Raw genomic sequence first — 20034 nt, 5'->3', positions numbered from 1 at the left:
ATGCGAAGGAGAACAAGGAAATAATGTGGTTCTTTTATGGGAAGGGAAAAAAATCATTGTTTGAAAAAAAAAAAAACAATTTCAATCTTTGTGGCGGTTAATGGAACAAAGTTTGGAACATAATTGAGCTCACGTCCATAACCAATAACTAATATAATTCCTGACTATAACTTGTCAAATCTCTCTCGTTCCTAATGATTTTCTCTTAGCTTGGAGCCATGAATAAAGAGATTGAGATCAACAGATACGAAAAAGGGAAAAAAAAAATAAAACCAAAATTTCAGCATAGTTACTATAGATGACAAAATCATCCCACTACAATCACCATTCAAAACCACCTTGGCCATGCAGGAACCCGTAAGTAACCAGCCCTTTGGTACGTAGACTCAAGAATAAGAGAGATGCATGCAATGTAATGGGCTTTCAGTAGATTGCAGACAGCCACGGATTTAAGGGGGGGCTGGTGGGGGCTTAAGCCCCCCCCAAGCCGCCGGAAAACCCCCTATATATAGGGGATTCCGGCGGCCCAGCCCAGCCCCCCACGGTGATCCAGATCTACCATCCTCCATGGCTCCATGAATGCTGCAGAGGAAGTGAAGAAGAGTTGGAAAGCCGCTGCCGTGCTGACTGCTGAGGAAGAAGATGACCCATTTCATTTTAAATTTTTTTTTTTGCCCTCTAAATACAAAACGACGTCGTTTCACTTTTAGTGGAACGACGTCGTTTTGTATAATGAGGGGAAAAAAAAAAATACATCAGATGAAGCCTTAGGGCTTCATCTGATGCAAAAGCACGCCGCCAGTGCCAAAGGGCAAACAAGACTCCAACTCCAAGAAGAAGACGCCAGGCTCCAAGAACTCCAAGAAGCTTCAGTTGAGATTCTACCATCCTGCTTCAAGCCTTCAATTCAAGGTTCCAAGACTCCAACTCTCCACCATTCCATTCACATAAATCTTTTAGGTTAGTTTTTTGGTTTAAATTACAATATTCATCTTTATATTTTTGTTAATTATATGTTTAAATTATTTTTGAATTTTGAGTATCTTGATATTAATTTGATTAAGATTAATTTTTATTTAGTTTATGTTAATGTAATTTAAGAATTTGAAAGATTACATTAAAAAATTTAATGATATTAAATTTAAATTAGAAATTAGTTTAGAAATTGTATAGATTTTAGATTGTATTTAGTTTTTAAAATTTTGTTAGTTTTATATTTGAAATTTTAAGAATTAATTATGTGAATTAGAAATTTTGAATGTAAATATAAATTCAAAATTTTATGAGATTGAATTAGAGATTATATGGGTATTTAGTTGTACCTTATTTTAACTTTTTGATAATTTTATATAATGAATTTTATAAATTGAGAAATATAAGTAATATGAATTTATTATTAAATTAAAGAATTATTTATATGAATTTTAAATTAATTGATTATTGAATTGCATAATTTTATTGAATTTAACCACAATTATTTAATTGTGACAGAAAATGGAGAGATTCTTTAAACCTAAACGAGTCCGTAGTGGTGAATCTTCAAATGAGCCTAATATTAGTGAACCAGTTCAAAATCAATCTTGTGTGGAATTGAATTTAAATGATATTGTTAGTGATCCGGGATTACGAAAATCAGTTGAGAAATTTGATATTTCTCTTCGAGACCATGTCCGAAGAGAGTATTTGACTAGGGGACCTTGCCAACCGATTGGCCATATGTATCCAAAAACATCATTTGGTAAACAACATAGAAGTTTCCAAGATAGTTGGTATCAAAAGTTTGTATGGTTAGAGTATAGCATATCGAAAGATGCGGCGTTTTGCTTTTGGTGCTTTCTTTTCAAAACACAAAATAAGGGAGGTCGATATGCAGAGGATGCCTTTACAAAAACGATATTCAATAATTGGAAAAAGGCAATGGAAAGATTTAATAAACATATTGGAGCTGTGAATAGTTGCCATAATGATGCTAGAATACAGTTTGAAAGTTTTCAAGATCAAAGGCATAGTGTGTCAAATGTGCTACGATCTTGTGGGCGCGAAATAGATATTGCATATCGCACCCGTTTAACTGCTGCTCTGGATGTGACCCGCTTTCTTTTGAAGCAAGGATTGGCTTTTCGTGGAAATGATGAGTCAACTAGTTCTTCAAATAGAGGCAATTTTCTTGAATTGTTTGAGTGGTATAGCCAGCGAAATACTGAGATTTTTGAGGTTGTAAATCAAAATGCTCCTGCAAATAATCAACTAACTTCTCCAATGATTCAAAAAGATCTGGCACATGCTTGTGCCTCAGAGATCACAAGTGTTATAATCAATGATATTGGAGACAATTATTTTTCCCTAATAGTTGATGAGTCTCGAGACAGTTCAGTGAAAGAGCAAATGGGAGTTGTTTTGAGATATGTGAACAAAGAAGGGCGTGTGATTGAACGTTTCCTTGCAATTGTACATGTGTCTGACACCACATCTCTTTGTTTGAAAGATGCAATTGATTCTTTATTCGCGCAACACGGATTATCATTATCCAAATTGAGAGGTCAAGAATATGATGGAGCTTCAAATATGCGAGGTGAGTTCAATGGTTTGAAGGCCCTTATATTACAAGAAAATCCCTATGCGATGTATATTCACTGTTTTGCTCACCAACTCCAGTTAGTTATTGTTGCTGTTGTTAAGGAAAATATCATTGTCAGTGAATTCTTTGTCTATGTCTCTATGATTGTCAATTTAACTGGAGTATCATGTAAAAGGAGAGATCAATTAAGACAAATAGAACATGATAAGATTGTTACACTTTTAGACAGTGGAGATATTATTAGTGGAAAAGGCAAAAATCAAGAAACTAGTTTAGCAAGACCAGGGGATACTCGTTGGGGATCACACTATCTAACATTACTTCGTCTATCCTCTATGTGGGCTTCGGTGATTGGAATATTGGGAAATATACAAGATGATGCCACCACTTCTGACAATAGAGGTATGGCCAGGGGTTTGATTGATAGAATGAATGATTATGAGTTTGTTTTTGCATTGCACCTGATGAAGTATTTATTGGGAATCACAAATGACTTGTCACTTGTTTTGCAACAAAGGGATCAAAATATTGTCCAAGCCATGAGTTTGATTGATACTATGAAATCTCAATTGCAAGACTTTAGGGAAGAGGGATGGCAAATAATTTTAGATGAAGTCAACAATTTTTGTGAGTTGAATATGATTCCCGTGATTGATATGGAAGACAGTATAGCAATCCGTGGCAATGCCAGGCGCAGTCGCAGAGGTCAAACCATCACTAATTTTCATCATTATCGCGTGGAAATTTTTTGTGAGGTATTATTTTTGAAATTATTATTTCATTACATTTGTTACTTGTTAGCAGATTTTCTTAATTATTAATTTTATTATTGTTGTGAAGAGGGTTTTGGGTGGAGATTGGAAGAAGCCTAGTTCTATGAGTTGGTGGAAGGTTTATCGGATGATAAGATCAAATATGGAACAGTTGAAGCTTTTCTGGCTTATGAGATGGGCAAGAAGCTACTCAAAAAATAGGTTTTTTTTTTTAGTCTGTCAGCTCTTTTCGTTCTTTTTTTTGGGAAATTTGATTTTCGTGTTCTTTGCACTTGGTTGATTGATACAATAATTGAAGTGATATAATCTATCTCCTAGATACAGTGAGAGGTAAAACCTGACTGTAAGTCTCTCCCTATCTGTGTTGTTAGTTCTCTTCTTTTGTTTTGCACTTGGTATTTTACTTGATAAAGCATAGAAGTTAGTTCTATAATTTTTAGTTCTTGCTTAATTAAGTTGTGTTTTGAGCAGTTTTATGTTATCCAAATGAGAGAGAGAGACTAATTTCCTTTGCAATAATCAATGCTTGAGTATCTCGAATTGATCCATAAGATACTAATCAAATTTCAACACATCATTCCTATGACTTGCATGGAATCCTAGTACTGATTGATCAAATTTCCAGCATAGCATTCTGTAAACTAGGCGCAAGATCAGTCAAAGCAGGATTGCGATTTACATGAAAACGTTTCCTAATCACTTCCATTTCCTGATAGGTCATTATTTGTCGCTAAATCTATAATTATTCTTTCCTTGATTTCAATCAAATATTGCGTTAATTGATGGATTATACTTATATTTGGTTAATGGTGCTAAATTGTAGGAAAAAGAGAAAAATGTGACAAAAAGGGGCAATCTTCCAATTAATCTGATAGTGGCACGTTTGGGATCGATTTCCAAGTTCGATTCAAACTCTGGGCAGCTGTAGAGGAAGATTTGGAAGACTTGAATTCTAATTATTAGTCTTATGGTTGAATTAGGAAACTTGAAATACTTTCTTTTGTGGTTTATTTTGCTATTTAGGAAACTAGTTCTATTTGGTGGTAGATTTCCATTAGGAAACTAAGGAAAAACCGAAAAAGCCACGGTTGTTGACCTTGGAAAGTGGGGACCATTGCAATTGTCTTCCAATATTGCTTTGACCGAAATTGAAGGGAGAAAAGGCTACAAAAGGCCAGCCGACTTTGAAGAGGAAAAAAAAGGCCGGATCCCGCGGGATTACTACGGAGCTAGGGATCTCACGTGATTATGACTTGGCGAGGGAATAAGAAAAAAGAGAACGCAGCCGCTTGGCTCTGGTCCGCAGAGTAGTTCCTCTATTGTAAAACATTGACGCAATTTCCTTCAATGGAATTGCGTGAGTTACTCTCAATGGAGAACTAACCTCCTAATTCTAGTCAAGGGGCACAACTGAAAATTTGGTTCAACAATTTCTGTGAGATCTAATTTATTTTAATTGCTTCCTCCATTTATTGGTATTCATATGTTTCCTGCTTTTAACCGTTATAGCTCGTGTGGATGATTGATTAGTGCGCAATAATTGATTATTCATATAGGCTATTTTGCTAAATAGAGGTAACTGAATCCGTAATTGTTCGTTACCTCTATCCCAGTAGCAACTGGCGTAATTGGGTTTATGTCAGGGAAATATACGACCTAATTTAAACAAACCCTCGTAGCGTGTTTGTTAATTAGGATTGGGCCTTTCTAATTATTAATGCAAACCAGAAATTAAATCCTACGGTCGTACCTAGGGTAATTTTTGGGTTAGGGAAATAGTTAACGGTCGTACCTTGACTATCGATAAATTAAGGAAGGGTTGGTTGTTTATCGCGTGTATAAAAACTATAACTGATCTATTAATAAATGTTGGAATTATTTCTGCATCAATGATCAGTGCATGAACCATTTCTGAAGTGTACCCTTGGCTAGAACTCTCCTAATTATTTCTTTTAATTAATTACTTTTCTGCAGTTAAATTGTTTAGTTAGCATTTAATCCTAAAACCCCCCGTTAATCTTGACTTGAAAAGAAATAAATTTCTCTCCAGTCCCTGAGGAGACGACCCTGTTTACCACTGTCTACTAGTAGTGAATTCAGTTAAATAATTAATTCAGGTATATCGAATTAAGCAAACTCTTCGGGAACAGGGTGAATCAAGTAACCCATTACACACCTAGAGTCCCTGCTCCAGTACTCGAATTGATTATTGACTGCCTTAGGTGGTAGTTAGGTTTTATTTATTATTATTGCACAGGTTCGGCACCTGTCATTTCCCTCTTTTACTTCCACATGATCCAGTCAAGCTTATAGCCTTGGTTTTGCCACAATTTGTTGCAATTAAGCAAGAAAGCCATGGAGACTGAGATCAGGATTGAAATCAACAGAGACCACAAAATCATCTCCACAGTTAGAATTCACGACACCGTTCCTGTCGAAACAATGCTAGCAGTACAACGTTCAGAGCAAGATGATCACTTGATCGTCAAGTAATAGGGTAAGCAAAATCAGAAGTATTTTCTACAAACAAAAACCAAACTTATAGGGCTTGTGGCTGAATCCGGGCACCATTATCGCAATGGGAACTATATATCCCACCGGGACTCCAAGAAAAAGAAAAGTCCCTTTTGAGCTCTTGCAGCTCTATCTGGCAACTACTGCTTAGTGTACCATATACGCTGGCATGGACCTGCAAAGAGTATCCCAAAGGCCTCGAGGGATCTTTTGTGGTATAATCGAAAGGTGGTTGCTGGTGTTGGAATGGAGGCAGTTGCCAAAAACTTGGAGGATCAACCGAAGTTGAAGATTTCGAGTCCAAAAGAAGTTGCTGGGTACCCGGTCATGGAGATTGCCCGATCAGGTTTTGGATGGAGATCTTCCATGGAAGAAGCCTGATTCCATGAGTTGGTGGGAGCCAAGGGAAACAAGTGTGGGAGGATAATGTTCTTTCCCCTGATAAGGTGAAATGTGGTGGAACTGTTGAAGCTTTTCTGGCATATGAGATGGGCATGAAGTTGCTGGAATTTTAGTCGTCTGATCATTTAATTTAGTCTCTGTTTTCATTCATTTTGATTGAATGACTGAAGTTTTTGTTCCTTTTCTTCAGTTTTGGAATAGAAAACTCATTGTTGTTCTCAGACATCAGCAGTAGCTGCTGTGATGAATTTGAAATTGATGGATAATCCATGCGATTTTATGGATTTAAAGTTCTCTTTAAAAGGATTATAACTCGAGGAACTTGGGACAGTAAAAGGCAGGGTCCAAGAGGGAGAATTCTCAACCAGGAAAAAAAAAATAGAATCAATAAATAATCATTCTTCACTTTATTTTCCAAAAAGAAGGCAGTATTACATGGCAAACTATAAACCACATCAAAAAGATATACTAAGTACTTCGTAATAACAATTTCAATTTAGGGTGGTTGAATTTGTCCACAAGGCATTCTTTCAAAAGTCGATCCCAGCCGCCGAGGGCCGTTGCAAGCCGCTGTTTAACAGTAAGCCGTTGCGGACTATCATAGGTAATGTAACATCTCATACCCTCTCTGTAAGCATAACCTTCCAACAGTAATCTAGTCATACAAAATTTCATCCATGTACAGACTTCAACTCTCTAGTACACCAACAGTCATAATCTCTTCACAAAATCAAGTTGCTGGGGCAGCAATTCTTTGTTTTTAACAAAATATGCCGCTATTGCAAGCAATATCATTAACAAAATGATCCACAACCTCAAACCTGCCAGGAAAAGAAAAACAAGAAAATGAGGATCAAGTCCAAGAAGTCATCATGCTAGCACATACTCAGACATAGAGACATGACATTGATCATGAAGATTACAGCATTTTATTTAAATGTTAGGTAGCAGAACTCTCATGTGAGACTAGCACTGATATGATTCTGTTGATGGGATGACTTGGCACTCCACTATGCACAGATGAGTACACACACAGGGGGATACATCTATACACACACACACTAATGTTACTTATACATGCATATATACCATTTTTCTCCTCATCCTTTATTTGCGTCACCCTAGCACTTGAATCCATGGATGCAGAGAGCAAATATCTGTTCAAAAAAAAAAAAAGAATTAGTTGTTTTTGTTAAAAGAGTAAAGGATGTCACTAGAAGAATAACATATATAAGAGATTCAACCTTGAATCCTTTGAGAACCTCAATGCTGTTACAAGGCCTAGATGTGCCTTCTTTACCACAGTTTGCACACTCATGCTGTTGGAACTCAGAACCCAAATGTTTCCTTCGATTGTTCCTCTAAATATTGAATTTGTGTCAGAGACAAGTAAAACAATGAAATTACATTTGGAGGAACACAAGAAAATGACTAAATTTCTACTACTTTCATCATAATAAGTCCTGAAGTAAGTAAACTTATGCATCAAGGGCAAGTAATCGCAAGCCTTGCCTAATCGCGAAAAGGTTACTCTTATTGCCAGACATCTTAAAGAGTAGACTGGAAACTGATCATTATAAGAATGTAATACTTAAGCATCTACTATTACCTTCCATCATCACAAGAGGAGGAAGTGATGATGCAAATCTACCCATTCAAATTGAAATTCGCGAGTTATTATATTTGAAGACACAGTTGATATTTCAGGTGATAAAACCACAAGATGAGCTGCAAATCTTTTCATCCAAACAAATCACCATATCTTGAGTTTGGAACAAATTTTTATGGTTAAGCAAGCAGTAAAAACAAATACAGAGTGCTTACACTGCTAGGAGTTTGCCATCAATGGAAACATCGAAAGCAGAAACTGCATCCCGGACAATGCGTTTTGAGCTCATCTTCCTCCATGTAGTAGTGTTCCACTTCAAAATACAAGCACCCCGATCTGGAGAATTCAATAAAATGCATTATGGATATCCATTTGCTTTGTTGGAACCCTTGTTGAAATTAAAAGCACAATTACAAAAATCAAGGAATACCTTTCATTGCTATGATGTATAAAAATTGATTACCATCTCTGCCTGGAGAAAACTTGCAAAAGCAAAACTGCTCATCCTGGAATGTTACGAAATGATCTCATCAAAAACAGAGTCCGCTAGTAGAAATGGTATAACAGGGTCCTAGGCCAATGAAAACTCAAAAGTTTTAGCTCCATCGGCTGCAGATCACTACATGCAGTATTTTAAAAAGTGAAGATGTCCATCCTCTCTGCTCTAACGCACTTTTAAATAAAGCACGTACTTTAAACACCCAGTCAAAGAGCTTAAAGAAAATAATCCACCGACTATAGTTCTACTTCACCTACAATTGGGGACCAACGAATGGGGAGTACAAAAAAAAAAAGAAGAAAAAAAATTCCACAGTAATGATGACAACAAACACATAACTACAGGAAATTGACACAACAAAAAGTCAAATAATATATCTTTACCCCTTTTGAAAAATGAATTATGTGCATCCATCTCAATGCATGGGGAGGTCCTCAATTTTTGGCCTACACCTGTCATATTTATTATTTTTAATTTTTTTGGGGGGCCACAGTTTACCAGCAACTCATTCTAGTGGCTATCATAACCATATTGTACAACAAGGCCCATTTACATATTTCATTCCTTCTTCAAATCAGACTAGGAACAATAGTTTAAATCAGGAGGCTTAAAATTCTGATTCATATATTTTCGAATTTGGCCTTGGGCCCATAAAGAAGGCTTGTCGCATGTTTGGCAAATCAACTAAAACATTTATTAGGGAAATCAATTTTGTTAACTTTGCTTTTACTATAAATGGTACTTTACATGATTAAGAAGTCACGTGCAGAACTTAAGCTGATATTTGTTTAACCTTTTCCAATTTTTCCTTTGGATAGAGCAATTTAATTACATAAAAGAAAAATAATGCAAAGATAGATTAATCTTACATTTTCCTTTTGTAAAGTGGCTATAGCAATTGAGTTAGTGACATCCCAAACCCTAGCAGGTCCACTTCCAACAGAGACCAGAAGCTTCCCATCCGGGCTGCATACAAGTAACCAAGACATCTGTCAAGGTTCTTTTGATGAATTAATGAAAGCCTTCTCCCGTGCTCATGCCAAAAAATTAATTTTTAGCAAGCTTTCATTACACATGGGTGAAACTAAGGTGCAACAATTGATACGGACCTGAAATGTAAGTCCTTTACAGAAGCATGTGCGTTAGCTTCGTTGAGTGTAAGTTCCATGGCTGGCCACTGAAAAATGCGTAATTTACCATCCTGCAATGCATCCCATTTGGATATTAGAAAGGCAAAATAATAATTCTGTTACTGCACAAAGTGTACGGTCCTTTCACAAGTTGTCTAATTCAACAAACTCATTATCTTACTCTAAACAGCTCATTCAGCATTTTTTTTTTTTAAAAAGCCAGAGAGTACAGAAGGAAATAGAGTTCAATAGACTTGAGTACATTGTGCTTAAAAGAAAATCATGTTCCTTTACAGGACTAACCATACATGATATACCCAATCAAACAAGAGACATATCGCTATGGGCCCAGAACATGATTAGTACTTCAATAGTTGCTAGAATTTCATTTCTGACAAAGCATTGTCAGTTAATCTTGGAGGAATAGAACAAGTATTGCCAATGCCAATCCAGACTTTCTAATCGAGGAAAATTCTGGACCTCCAACTTGCCAGAACGTTTACCACTGAAGACTGAATATTTTCCTAAAAGATGATCAAAGACAACTAAAAGATCAATTACTTATCCTAAGATGCAATTTCATTCTACTGGAAATTGGTGTAAAAAGAACAACCGTTGGTTACCAAAAGCATAAAATACTAAACAAGCATTGAACTATGCATCATTAAAAGCATGTGTCAATGAAATACGACATATAATGCACTTTCTTTCTCCTAATGCATCATCCGTTTCCATTAATTTTCCACAAAAAGAGTCCAAAAAATGCTAACTACCTCACCACCAGTGGCGAGTAATGTACCCTCATTATTAAATGCCAGAGATAATTGTTGACCAACATCTTCCAAATGCTCAAGAGCTCTCTCAGACGATCTAAGATCTAAAGTAGAGTCATCTGCCTTCTCAAATGCAGCCCATTCATACAACCTATATTAAAAGGAACAAAAAAAAATCTTTAAGCAAATTCTCAAAAGCACAATAATAATTCAATCATTTGAAAGTTATAAATAAGAATCTGAATGCACCAAGAAGAAGTACAACTTCCATATTCCACAAAGTAAACTAAATACAAAATTTACTCCATTGTTACACCGCTGCATCAAAAGTGACTTTTCCACCACAACTGAATATCAAGTTTGCAAGTTTGAGGAATCAGTGATCAAAGGCCAACATGGATAAGCATGCTACAATGTATTATCGCCAAGTCAGTGAATTTCATTGGAACGATTTCAGCCAATACATGCAAAATGATAGTAAAATTTACCTGCAACTTTTGGGCAATGAACATATCACACCTTCCCCTCCTGGGTGAACAGCAATCCTATAAGGTAAATCTTCTCCAGTTGCCAATCTCGCAACCTATCAATAGTAAAACATTAAAAAATAAAAACTCATAAGAATTTGATCAAAAAAGACTTCTTACTTTAAAACCTCTAAATTGAACAAATAATTAAACTTTTTTTGTTTATCAAATTTACCAAATTTACACCAAATATATAAAATTGGACAAATTTCACACTGACGAAAAAACTAAAATCCTACTAAGTGATCTTACAGGTCGATCGGACAGAGAATTGGCTTCAAAATCGAACTTTGCAAATAGGAGAGCATTAGGTATACCGCTGCTTCCTTCTCCACCTCCTCCGGTGAGGACAACATGGTTTTCTTCGGCGGCAGGCGGAGGCGCCTTTGAGTCGTCGCCGGAGTCGGCGTCTTCTTTGGAGAAAATGGATCTAATAGCACACGGTGGAACCCAGCCGGCCCCATAAAGGGGAACTCCATACTTCTGGGAATTGGAAATTTCTCCCATTCGAAATTTTTTTCCGATCTGAATCTCTGGTCAACGAATTTTTTTCAGCTAATCTTAGCTTGGTGGCGTTGGCATGTTGCAGAATATTTATGGGTAATTTTCATTTTTGGAGCCCCTAAGGTTTGGTAAAATAGCTAGTAGCCGCCAAGCATTTTAAAGCATTGGCAAAGAGACCCATCTGTAATTTTATTTTTTAAACAAAAAAAGGGAAAAGGAAAAACCAAGTTGAAAAAACTCAAAAATAGTTTTAGCAGAAAAGGAAAAAGGAAAATGTGAAAGATCTTATCTGATCATCACTGTTTGGATTGATCATTTTTTGAAAAACAAGTTTTTTTTGTATAATGTTATAGTAATACACAAATAAAAATAATTTTAAAAATATCAAAAACAATATCAAAAACACAAAAAATAACCTAAAAAACAACCTCATTTACAGTAAAAGTTTTCACTTGCATTATTACAATAAAATATTTCAAAAACACTCCTACAAATAGGTAATCCAAATGGAATGCTATTTTTCAAAAATTTTTAGAGTAGAATATTTCAAAAACACTCTAAAAAACAACTAATCCAAACAGAAGTGTACAGTACTAATTAAGTGAGAGTAGGGATTTAAAATAATCTTGAATACTAATTTAAATAGGCTAGATTTAATTTTTTTTAGATTTTGCTAAAATTAGAACTTTGATTCTTATGGTAGTCAAAATGTGTTCAGACATTAGCAATGAGTTTGTCTATTTGGCGCCCAAATAAGAAGTAAGTTAACTGTTATTTTTTGATAAAAAGATAAAACATTACTAATCGATCCATTTTTTTTTTTAATGTACTTATTGGTGCCCTTAGCATCAAATAGGAAAACCTATATTAAGTTAAATGATTATTGAATTCTTTTAAACAATTCCATTTATTTCTTGCTATTCTCTGATGATGTTTTGTGCTTGACATTGTGGACTACATTCAAATTGCACGATTAATGTCTCTATGAGCTGAATTTTGGAGACATGTTTATTTATTGTTTCAGTTATTTAAGCTTAAGACACAGGCAAAGGAAAAGCATGCAACTATTGTTCATCAACTCATGCATTTGATACTTTCTTGGTTGATAAAACACAAAAATCTATGTTGTCCTTGATTTCCTTTCGTATACACATTTTCCACCATCATTGAAGATTTTTTCTTTGGGACCTAAGATTATTGTTGGAAATAAGCGTGATTGAAATCTTCTCTACAAAATTACCAGCTTTTGGGCTGGTGGCCACCACCAAAACATTAAAGTTTGATGGGATGGGAGGCAAAGATTTTGGTGGGGTGAGAGGCAGGAGTTCAAACATTACCTCTGATCAATTGTCACATTAAAAGTGACTTTGTTTAAAAAAATTCAGGCGGTGCGCATTGAATCCGTTTGATTTGATAGTAGTTTAGTCCCTTCTAGATTACCACTAGGCCTCCTTAAGTCTGTCCCCTCCCCCTAATATAGGATAGATTAGGTTATACCACAGTTATCGACTCTGAAAAAAAAAAAAAAGCTTCTCTGCAAGGTTGCGAAAAGCATGTGCAGTATGTAGTGCAAATGCTGTCGATGGATTCATTTGTCTTGAGCAAAATTGCTTCTATTGAACTATTAGAAGAGATGGTTCACCAAGTTTATACAACATTTTTTTTTTCGCTTTTCTCTGCTATGAGCTTGAAACTTATTGCAGGGCAAAAGGCCATTCATCATACATAATTTGATGATTGGCACTTAAATGCTGATGAAAGCGAAGCTACAGCTTCTCCGACTGTCAAGAAAAGGCTGTCTGGTTTTGCAAGTTCATGTCCATCTTCTGCTCGTTGCAATTTCTCCATTACTTCTCCAAGAGGATTAACCAATACCAGCTGAGACATATAAATTTTTTTTTTTTTGGGTTAGAATCAATAGGTAGCTGCATAATTGAAAAGGGATTGAAAAAGGCTAGCATTGAAGCTGTTGTTGACTTGCCTCTATGCCTTTCTTTTCTAGTACCATTCTCATTTCCTTGAAGAATGAGATCCCACTTGTATCAATGGCACTAACGGCTGCACATCAATTCAAACATGTCATCATCAACAGAATACGTAGATCTTATGATACAGTACAAGTACTGGTACTCAGATTCTCTGATTTCCTAGTACATCTCAGTGGTGCTTACCAGATAAATCAATGACTAAAAATCTCAGTCCAGATTGCTTCTTGGTTTTCTCTACTTCTGCTTCATAGTCTTCTGTCCATCTTGTAATCCTTTTAACGCGATTAACTAGAGCAGGTTAGCTATTACTGAACATATGAAGAGGATCAAAGAATTCTCCCAAGTGTACACATCTTTTACAAGTTATGAAGCAGCGACTAACCGTTCCTTGAGATAAGTTGTATTGGCGAAGTTAATTGGTGCTTCAATGCTTAGAATGAGAAAGCCAGGAATTCTGACAGCATCTTTGTATTGATGAAGATTGCGGTAAATATCTGTGCCTGGTATATTTCCCAGCATCACAGTCTTTGGCCTGGTAATTTGGAGGAGGACCTTGAAAATGGATATTCCCACCTGATAATAATCATAAGCAATTTTGCAATAGCAATGATAGAGAAAAATTCTGGAAGACTGCAGTTTACTCCTAGAAATTTTACTTTACAGAAACTTTCAATTCTCTGAGGTAAGTCAGCTTTTGGACCTCAAATATGCACATGAACAGAAGGAAAGCTTTGACATTGTTTAACTTACTGCAATGGCAAGCCCGCCCTGCACAGAGATGAAAAGAACTCCCAAGAAGGCACAAAGCAGTACGATGAAATCGAATTTGTCAACCTTCCAAGTTTGATAAGCAGCAGGGGTATCAATAAGGCCGACAACAGCTGTGACAATGATGGCTCCTAATATAACATTTGGGGTGTATTGGAAGAGTGGCATGAGGAAGAGGAGTGTGACCATAAGAGTTACAGCCATTATAATGTTTGAGGCTGCAGTTTTGCATCCAGCATTATGATTCACAGCTGACCTAGAGAAAGCACCTGCAATAGGAAGATGCAATCGGTTGCATTTCTACTGACTAGGGTTCAATAGTTTGTTGGGATAAGACAGGAGATGTTAGTTTTAGAATTTGGAGGGCAAATGTACCAGTTGTAACGTAGCATGAAGTGGATGAGCCAACTATATTCATGACTCCAATGGCAATCATCTCCTTGTTCCCATCCACCTGATAGTTCTTTAGAGCTGCAAAAGTCCTTCCAACAGCAATTCCTTCCTGTTTAAGCAAAACTATTGTAACTATATGATGAATGAAAGAAAAGTCCACAAATGTAGTTTCTGAGAGCTGTGTAGGCCAGGAACTGCTACAAAAGAAGCTTTTGAATTACTTAAATTAGTGAGATAGACAGAGTAAAAAGGACATCTTATGCATTGCCTCCAAAATGCAGCCTTCAAAATCCAAAGCTAGCAATTAAGCCACTGATACTGCTGATCATTGGTATTCCTCAGCTAGATTACAGTCAATTGCACTTGATGAATTCAATCTAATTGACGTCTGCTACATTCTTTACTTGATTCTTTACTATCTGTGCCATAATTAGTCCTTTTCACCTAGTGCCTGTGTATCTCATGAAGAGTAGCAAGATCTCTGAACTTCATTAAAAGTACTAATGCGCAGATCAAGTTTATACTGGACACATTCATCTTTGAGAAAGCAGCGCATCCAAGAAAAGTCTGTAATAATTAAGCAGAACTTACAGTAAGCGAAACGATTCCGGTGATGAGTCCAGTTTTCATTACTAGTCCCAAGTGGCTTCCATGAAAATGCAACATATTCCATGAAGGAGGATTTAATCCTTCTTGTAACTTCCCAATCTAAGACAATAACCATGAGAAGGATCAGGTAAAATGTGGAATCAGAGCAGGTGTAGACAACAAGGAATTGCAGAAACTTACTACACTGATGCCATGGTGTTGAGCTTTTGATGCAAAAACCACTAGAGTTGCAAGAATTACTGAGACAAGAGGAGCTCCAGCTGACACCCAAAATAGCTTTGGTTTTTTAATACCCTGCAGAGCACATATTCAGAGAAAAGCTTTTTAGTTGTTGAATTTGAACACAATGGTTATATGCTCCAAATAAGCATTCCATTGCAGGAAGTCGATTAAGCTAGCCATATCTCCTTGGTGAAATTTTAGCCCTCTTACTCAGTAAATGAAGTCATTGCAAGCGTTTGGCTCTCTTCACTTTCTTATTTTCTGTTACCGCACTGGCTATTAGCTTTAAGATACTGTAACCTTAATTCTTCATCTCATCCCAAGTGATCAAGAAAAAAACAGCCTGAAACTGAATGTCGAATTTTACATGTCAAATTTTATTCTTTTCCAGATCACAAATTGAAGGGTCTTAACTTGTTTTGATCTAGGAATTTGCAAATTAGCATGTTTGACTAATTTTCTTCCTACTTTTAACCATGAAGTTGGCCAGCCAATTAACCTTAACCGTGACTACTTTTAAACTTGCATTATTTTAATCACACACTACTATAAGTCCCACTTAAGCAGAAAGAATAAGGCCTTGTTCTCGGTTGTTTTAAATTTTACAAATTTTGATTATAAAAACTGATTATAGAGAATAATCAGAGTCAGTAAAAACTACTCTTTAGGTAATTATATAGATTTTAGTTTTTTTAGTCATTAAAAAATCTACGATCAAAATACAAAAGCAGTCGAGAATATCACAAAAATTGATTATTCAAAATCAGAATCTATAATCAATTAAAATAATCAACCGATTGCACTTCATACTTTTTTATATTTGAGTGTGCCATGGAGTTTAGGATTGTCATGAGAAAATAGGTTAAAAAAAAAAAAAAAAAGATGAAGGGCACCAACCCAACTCAACCCAGAATAGATTCTCGTAATCAAATTGTCAAAATCAAGTCTTATTTGGGGCCCTCATCGTGATTGTTAAAAGTTGGAACTTACCAATATTCTTTAATGACACTTCTTAAATATCTTAAGGCCAGTAAATCGCCTAACCACCATATTTACTTCTTTAATCACGATAATGATTACGTAATGAAACCAACAAATCGTTTTAAACTAGAGGAACAGATATTCTAATTAAGTGTCAGTATTTAAACAGATAGGTTCAATTAAGGAAGTAAATAATACTGAACTTTCTAGTTTCTAGGCAAAAAAGTTGGCACCAAAAATATGGTCAAAAAAGAATGATGAAACAAAGACAGGACGTCCTAGAAAATCTATAGGTCCGATTTTTCCATTAAAGTAATCATTCTGGTCCATCCTGCGATAGATAAATATCAAAATCAAATTGTCAAAATCTGCTATTCCTTGGGACGCTTGTCGAAGCCTGGAAGATACCAACAATATTCGCGATGGATCCAGCTCGGAGTCGTGGCAGCTTATTAAAAAGAAAATATTTGTGGCACAAGTATATTTAATAAAAGTGCTTTTAAATTATTTAAATTACGGGAAATTGTTATCAAACACCCCATGAATACTTTTAGTATTTGAAAGTATTTTTTTTTTTCGATAAACACGTCGCAACTTCAAATGAAAAGTTACTCTTATTTGTCTATAATTCAACTTTGGGTTAATACCACTTTATTCTCCCAAACTTTAGACGATTACCCACTTCAATCCCTAAATTTTAAATGAGACACTTAAGTCCCTAAACTTATAAATCCCTTCCACTTAAGGAAAATTGTTAATAAATCCTGAATGCCATTGGTGGTCAAAGTGTCCCATTTTATAAGGGTTTAGGGATTTAAGTGTCCCATTTTATAAGTTTAGGGACTTAAGTGGGAGGTATTTATAAATTTAGGGATTTAAGTGTCTCATTTTGAAGTTTAAGGACTGAAGTGGGTAATCGTCCAAAGTTTGGGGGACAAAGTGAAATTAACCCTTCAACTTTCGATGGGCCTTTTTCTATTTTTATTTTTGGCTTATTATCTAAGCAAACTTTTAAACGAGCCCACCTAATAATTATTAGCCATTACTTGAAGAATTACTTGGAAAAATTTTGATGCAGTAATTCCTAATTTTTCTTCTTTTGTGGGGTGATTGATTTGATTTTAAGTGAAGGTACAACAGCTAAAGCACAGCGTATCCTTCAGAGTTGTGGTAATTACAGAGTTAGTCCTCCCTAAATGTTACAGTGAAAACAAATGAAGAAACAAAGCAATTTCAAGAAGAAACATAAAAATTTAAAAGAATTAGGAGAATCACGTACAATATGTCGTGTGAGAAGAAGGAACGCCAGGAAACTGAAGCCCATTAGTATTGTTTGCCATGACCACTGCCCAAATGAAAACAAAGCTTATTAACACAACTGCCCAAAGTATATTTTTTATGTTACTTTCTATAAAGAAGTATGACAAAAATATTCTTTCTTTTTTTATTATTTTTTTGGTTTGGTGGCATTTCATATTTGTTCTTTTCTATTTAGTGGTTAAAAAAAAAATCCGAAGTAAGTCACTTTGTTCTATAATGGACAATTTCAAAAAGTGTAGCAATGATCTGCTTCAGCAATTATGTCGGAATAATTTCTGCATAAGACCAAATGTCTCCACATGCAAAATTCTGTCTGCTGGATATAAATTCTTGATTTCCACAAGAATAATTAACCACCATAATTGACTAGTTAACAATATAAGTTGAATTAGAATCTGGAGCTGTTAGAACAGTACGAAAAAGGTACAAATTGGAGATTATATTTTGATTAGATAATTTACAAAAAGTTAAAAGAATTTTACACATCGTGTTATTTTATGTATTTTGTCTATATTGTAGATTTTTGTCATTTGGCCTGAAAACATACTAGGAGGGTTCAGAAAACAAAGAAGGTCTGTATACATCATTACCTTTGTAAATTATCCCTTATAGTAAAAGTCAGTTTTTACCTCTAGCTAGATTTTGTTTGTCTGAATTTTAGTTGTAAATGTGACACTAACCTCATTTGTCCTGTGGAAAACAGAACTCAAGACAGGAACTATGCCCATTTGGTTGGTGAAATTTGTTATGCCAAGAAGGCTTTTAAGTTGTTGAAGAGAAACTATGATTGCAGCTCCAGCCATGAACCCAATCAGTGTTGCTTTTGATAGAAAGTCAATGATGAAACCGAGTCTGCAGACACCAAACAGATACATATAGTTTTTCTATCTTGAAAAGGTAGATTAAATTTCCTCCAAAAGAAAAAATGGAAAAAAAGGGCAAAAAGACAAGAAATGAAGCCTCATGCATTTATGAAGAAACACCTTAGGAAGCCTAAAGAGGCTTGGAAAAGACCAGCAAAGAAAGTTGAAGAAAAGGCAAGCTGAAGAAACAAGAGAGGGTCTGTGGCTGGAGAAACTTCTTGTCTCAGCATTGATCCCATAATGAGAGAAGCAATTGAAACTGGACCAACTGCAAGATCTCTTGAGCTTCCAAGAACAGCATATATGAGTGGTGGAACAAAACTTGAATCTACAATTTTGATAAATTCAAGTTGTATGAGAAAGGTGACAGCAAAACCAACCGAGGTAGTTCAAATTTGCAGAAGTTGCATAAGCGACAAATAACAATATGAATAGTGTACTCACATAGTCCAACAATTGGTGGCAAGCTTGCCAACTTAGCATAGCTAATGCCCTTTAATAACAAAACCAAAATATTAATTTACAATTTAACAGAACAGAAAAACAGACAATTTCTGGTAGAAGACAAGAGAAAAGCAGAACCTGAGGAATGGCAAGACTAGCAATGGTGAGACCAGAAACAATATCAGACTTGAGCAACTTGAGATCATAATTAGGACCCCACTGAAGTATGGGAAAAATATACTGAGCTCCAAGAATCCATTTAGTTTTGGTGGATTTACCCTTGAATTGGCGTAAAGGGTCATCAGGAAAGAACGTTTCTTTGAATCTATTCTTGAGTTTATTGAAAGTGCTCATGTGAGGCGGTGGAACAACTTGGTGTACCTCCATAGCTATCTCCAAACATTCTTGACGAGAATCAAAGTTACTACTCATTGGGGCAAGGAAGCAACTGCTAGTTTTCTGTGGTAAGTTGTGACTTGTATGGACTCTGGAGATGTCCCTATATACTTAGGTCCAGTGGGTAGGAGGGGTTGGGGGGTGGAACCCATGGTCAATCAACTTTCAAAAAGACTGCTTCTGTACAAAAATCAGTACTCGACCATTCGAGTAAAGGAGAGGGAGATATGGATGAGGCATAGCCCATATCATGGCAGTATGTAAACTGAACACAATCTTGGAAAGATAAACAGGTTTATTTGTGGTAATCCAACGCGCCAGTATCATAAAGAAGTTGATAAATTTATGCAAAACGTGCACGAATTCTTGAGAATTATTATTTTTGCATAGGTGGGTTGAATTGCTTTCCCTTGTATGCAACATTTGAATGTCTAAACTTCATTAGAATGTTGTCTTTTCTTTTTCATGCCACTTTTTAGACTGCAAAGTTTCTTTACAAGTTTTAATAGTTGAATGAATGTAATATAAAAGATGACTGGGGTAGAACTCCTCTAATTTTGTCAATCTTTTAGTTTTCGTTAAAGATGAATAATGGAACAAATTGTGGCATAACGTGACAGTCAAGCAGCAGAGATATTAAGAAACTCAATAAAGAATGCATAAAGAATGCATTCTCAATCTTTCTTCATTGATGGATAGGTTCACTTCTCCAGGCTGGTCATGAATTGGGATAATTTGAGA

At 35.6% G+C, this 20034-nt stretch overlaps 3 protein-coding genes across 5 annotated transcripts; 1 reads left to right on the top strand and 2 right to left on the bottom strand.

The window, feature by feature from the left end:
- The first annotated feature begins 765 nt into the window (after nt 1-765).
- LOC140016388 (uncharacterized) lies at nt 766-4831 on the top strand. 3 transcript variants are annotated; one of them, XR_011822779.1, is made up of 4 exons: nt 766-960; nt 1492-3333; nt 3419-4067; nt 4175-4831. XR_011822779.1 is itself a non-coding variant. In XM_072069885.1 (4 exons), exons 2-4 carry the CDS (start codon nt 1495-1497, stop codon nt 4191-4193), a joined length of 1992 nt encoding a protein of 663 aa, XP_071925986.1. In that variant the 5' UTR covers nt 766-960; nt 1492-1494; the 3' UTR covers nt 4194-4831. The 3 variants fall into 3 exon arrangements, 1 of the variants encoding a protein (XP_071925986.1); XM_072069885.1 differs by having other exon boundaries at nt 3419-3552; XR_011822780.1 differs by having other exon boundaries at nt 769-912.
- A 1815-nt stretch (nt 4832-6646) lies between these two features.
- Nucleotides 6647-11442, bottom strand: LOC113717279 (SEC12-like protein 2). The gene is made up of 10 exons (XM_027242045.2): nt 11058-11442; nt 10767-10861; nt 10279-10429; nt 9485-9576; nt 9245-9341; nt 8307-8382; nt 8092-8212; nt 7512-7628; nt 7357-7424; nt 6647-7088 (listed from the first exon to the last, which is right to left on the bottom strand). The coding sequence occupies exons 1-10, from the start codon at nt 11310-11312 to the stop codon at nt 6979-6981; spliced, it is 1182 nt and encodes a 393-aa protein (XP_027097846.1). The 5' UTR covers nt 11313-11442; the 3' UTR covers nt 6647-6978.
- A 1458-nt stretch (nt 11443-12900) lies between these two features.
- LOC113715337 (probable sulfate transporter 3.3) lies at nt 12901-19583 on the bottom strand. The gene is made up of 13 exons (XM_072071370.1): nt 19036-19583; nt 18898-18946; nt 18574-18781; nt 18271-18442; nt 17550-17615; nt 15248-15361; nt 15050-15166; nt 14441-14567; nt 14048-14334; nt 13680-13870; nt 13481-13569; nt 13291-13367; nt 12901-13187 (listed from the first exon to the last, which is right to left on the bottom strand). Exons 1-13 carry the CDS (start codon nt 19327-19329, stop codon nt 13029-13031), a joined length of 1950 nt encoding a protein of 649 aa, XP_071927471.1. The 5' UTR covers nt 19330-19583; the 3' UTR covers nt 12901-13028.
- Between the last annotated feature and the right edge of the window lie 451 nt (nt 19584-20034).

Source organism: Coffea arabica, chromosome 11c (genome assembly GCF_036785885.1).
Source record: "Coffea arabica cultivar ET-39 chromosome 11c, Coffea Arabica ET-39 HiFi, whole genome shotgun sequence".
Lineage (NCBI taxonomy): Eukaryota > Viridiplantae > Streptophyta > Magnoliopsida > Gentianales > Rubiaceae > Coffea > Coffea arabica.
The sequence above is the reverse complement of the archived record's forward strand: the minus strand, read 5'-3'. Positions and strand labels throughout refer to the sequence as shown.

Bases quoted from the DNA above. Each gene is read 5' to 3' on its own strand.
- LOC113715337 (XM_072071370.1), bottom strand. From the start codon at position 19,329: ATGAGTAGTAACTTTGATTCTCGTCAAGAATGTTTGGAGATAGCTATG. The intron at 18,782-18,897 runs GTGAGTACACTA...TCAAAATTGTAG, and splicing joins GCCACCAATTGTTGGACTAT to ATTCAAGTTTTGTTCCACCA. The intron at 13,368-13,480 runs GTAAGCACCACT...ATTGATGTGCAG, and splicing joins TTTAGTCATTGATTTATCTG to CCGTTAGTGCCATTGATACA.
- LOC140016388 (XM_072069885.1), top strand. From the start codon at position 1,495: ATGGAGAGATTCTTTAAACCTAAACGAGTCCGTAGTGGTGAATCTTCA. The intron at 3,334-3,418 runs GTATTATTTTTG...ATTGTTGTGAAG, and splicing joins GCGTGGAAATTTTTTGTGAG to AGGGTTTTGGGTGGAGATTG.
- LOC113717279 (XM_027242045.2), bottom strand. From the start codon at position 11,312: ATGGGAGAAATTTCCAATTCCCAGAAGTATGGAGTTCCCCTTTATGGG. The intron at 8,383-9,244 runs GTAAGATTAATC...GTAACATTCCAG, and splicing joins CCACTTTACAAAAGGAAAAT to GATGAGCAGTTTTGCTTTTG. The intron at 7,629-8,091 runs GTAAGCACTCTG...TTCAATATTTAG, and splicing joins GATGGCAAACTCCTAGCAGT to AGGAACAATCGAAGGAAACA.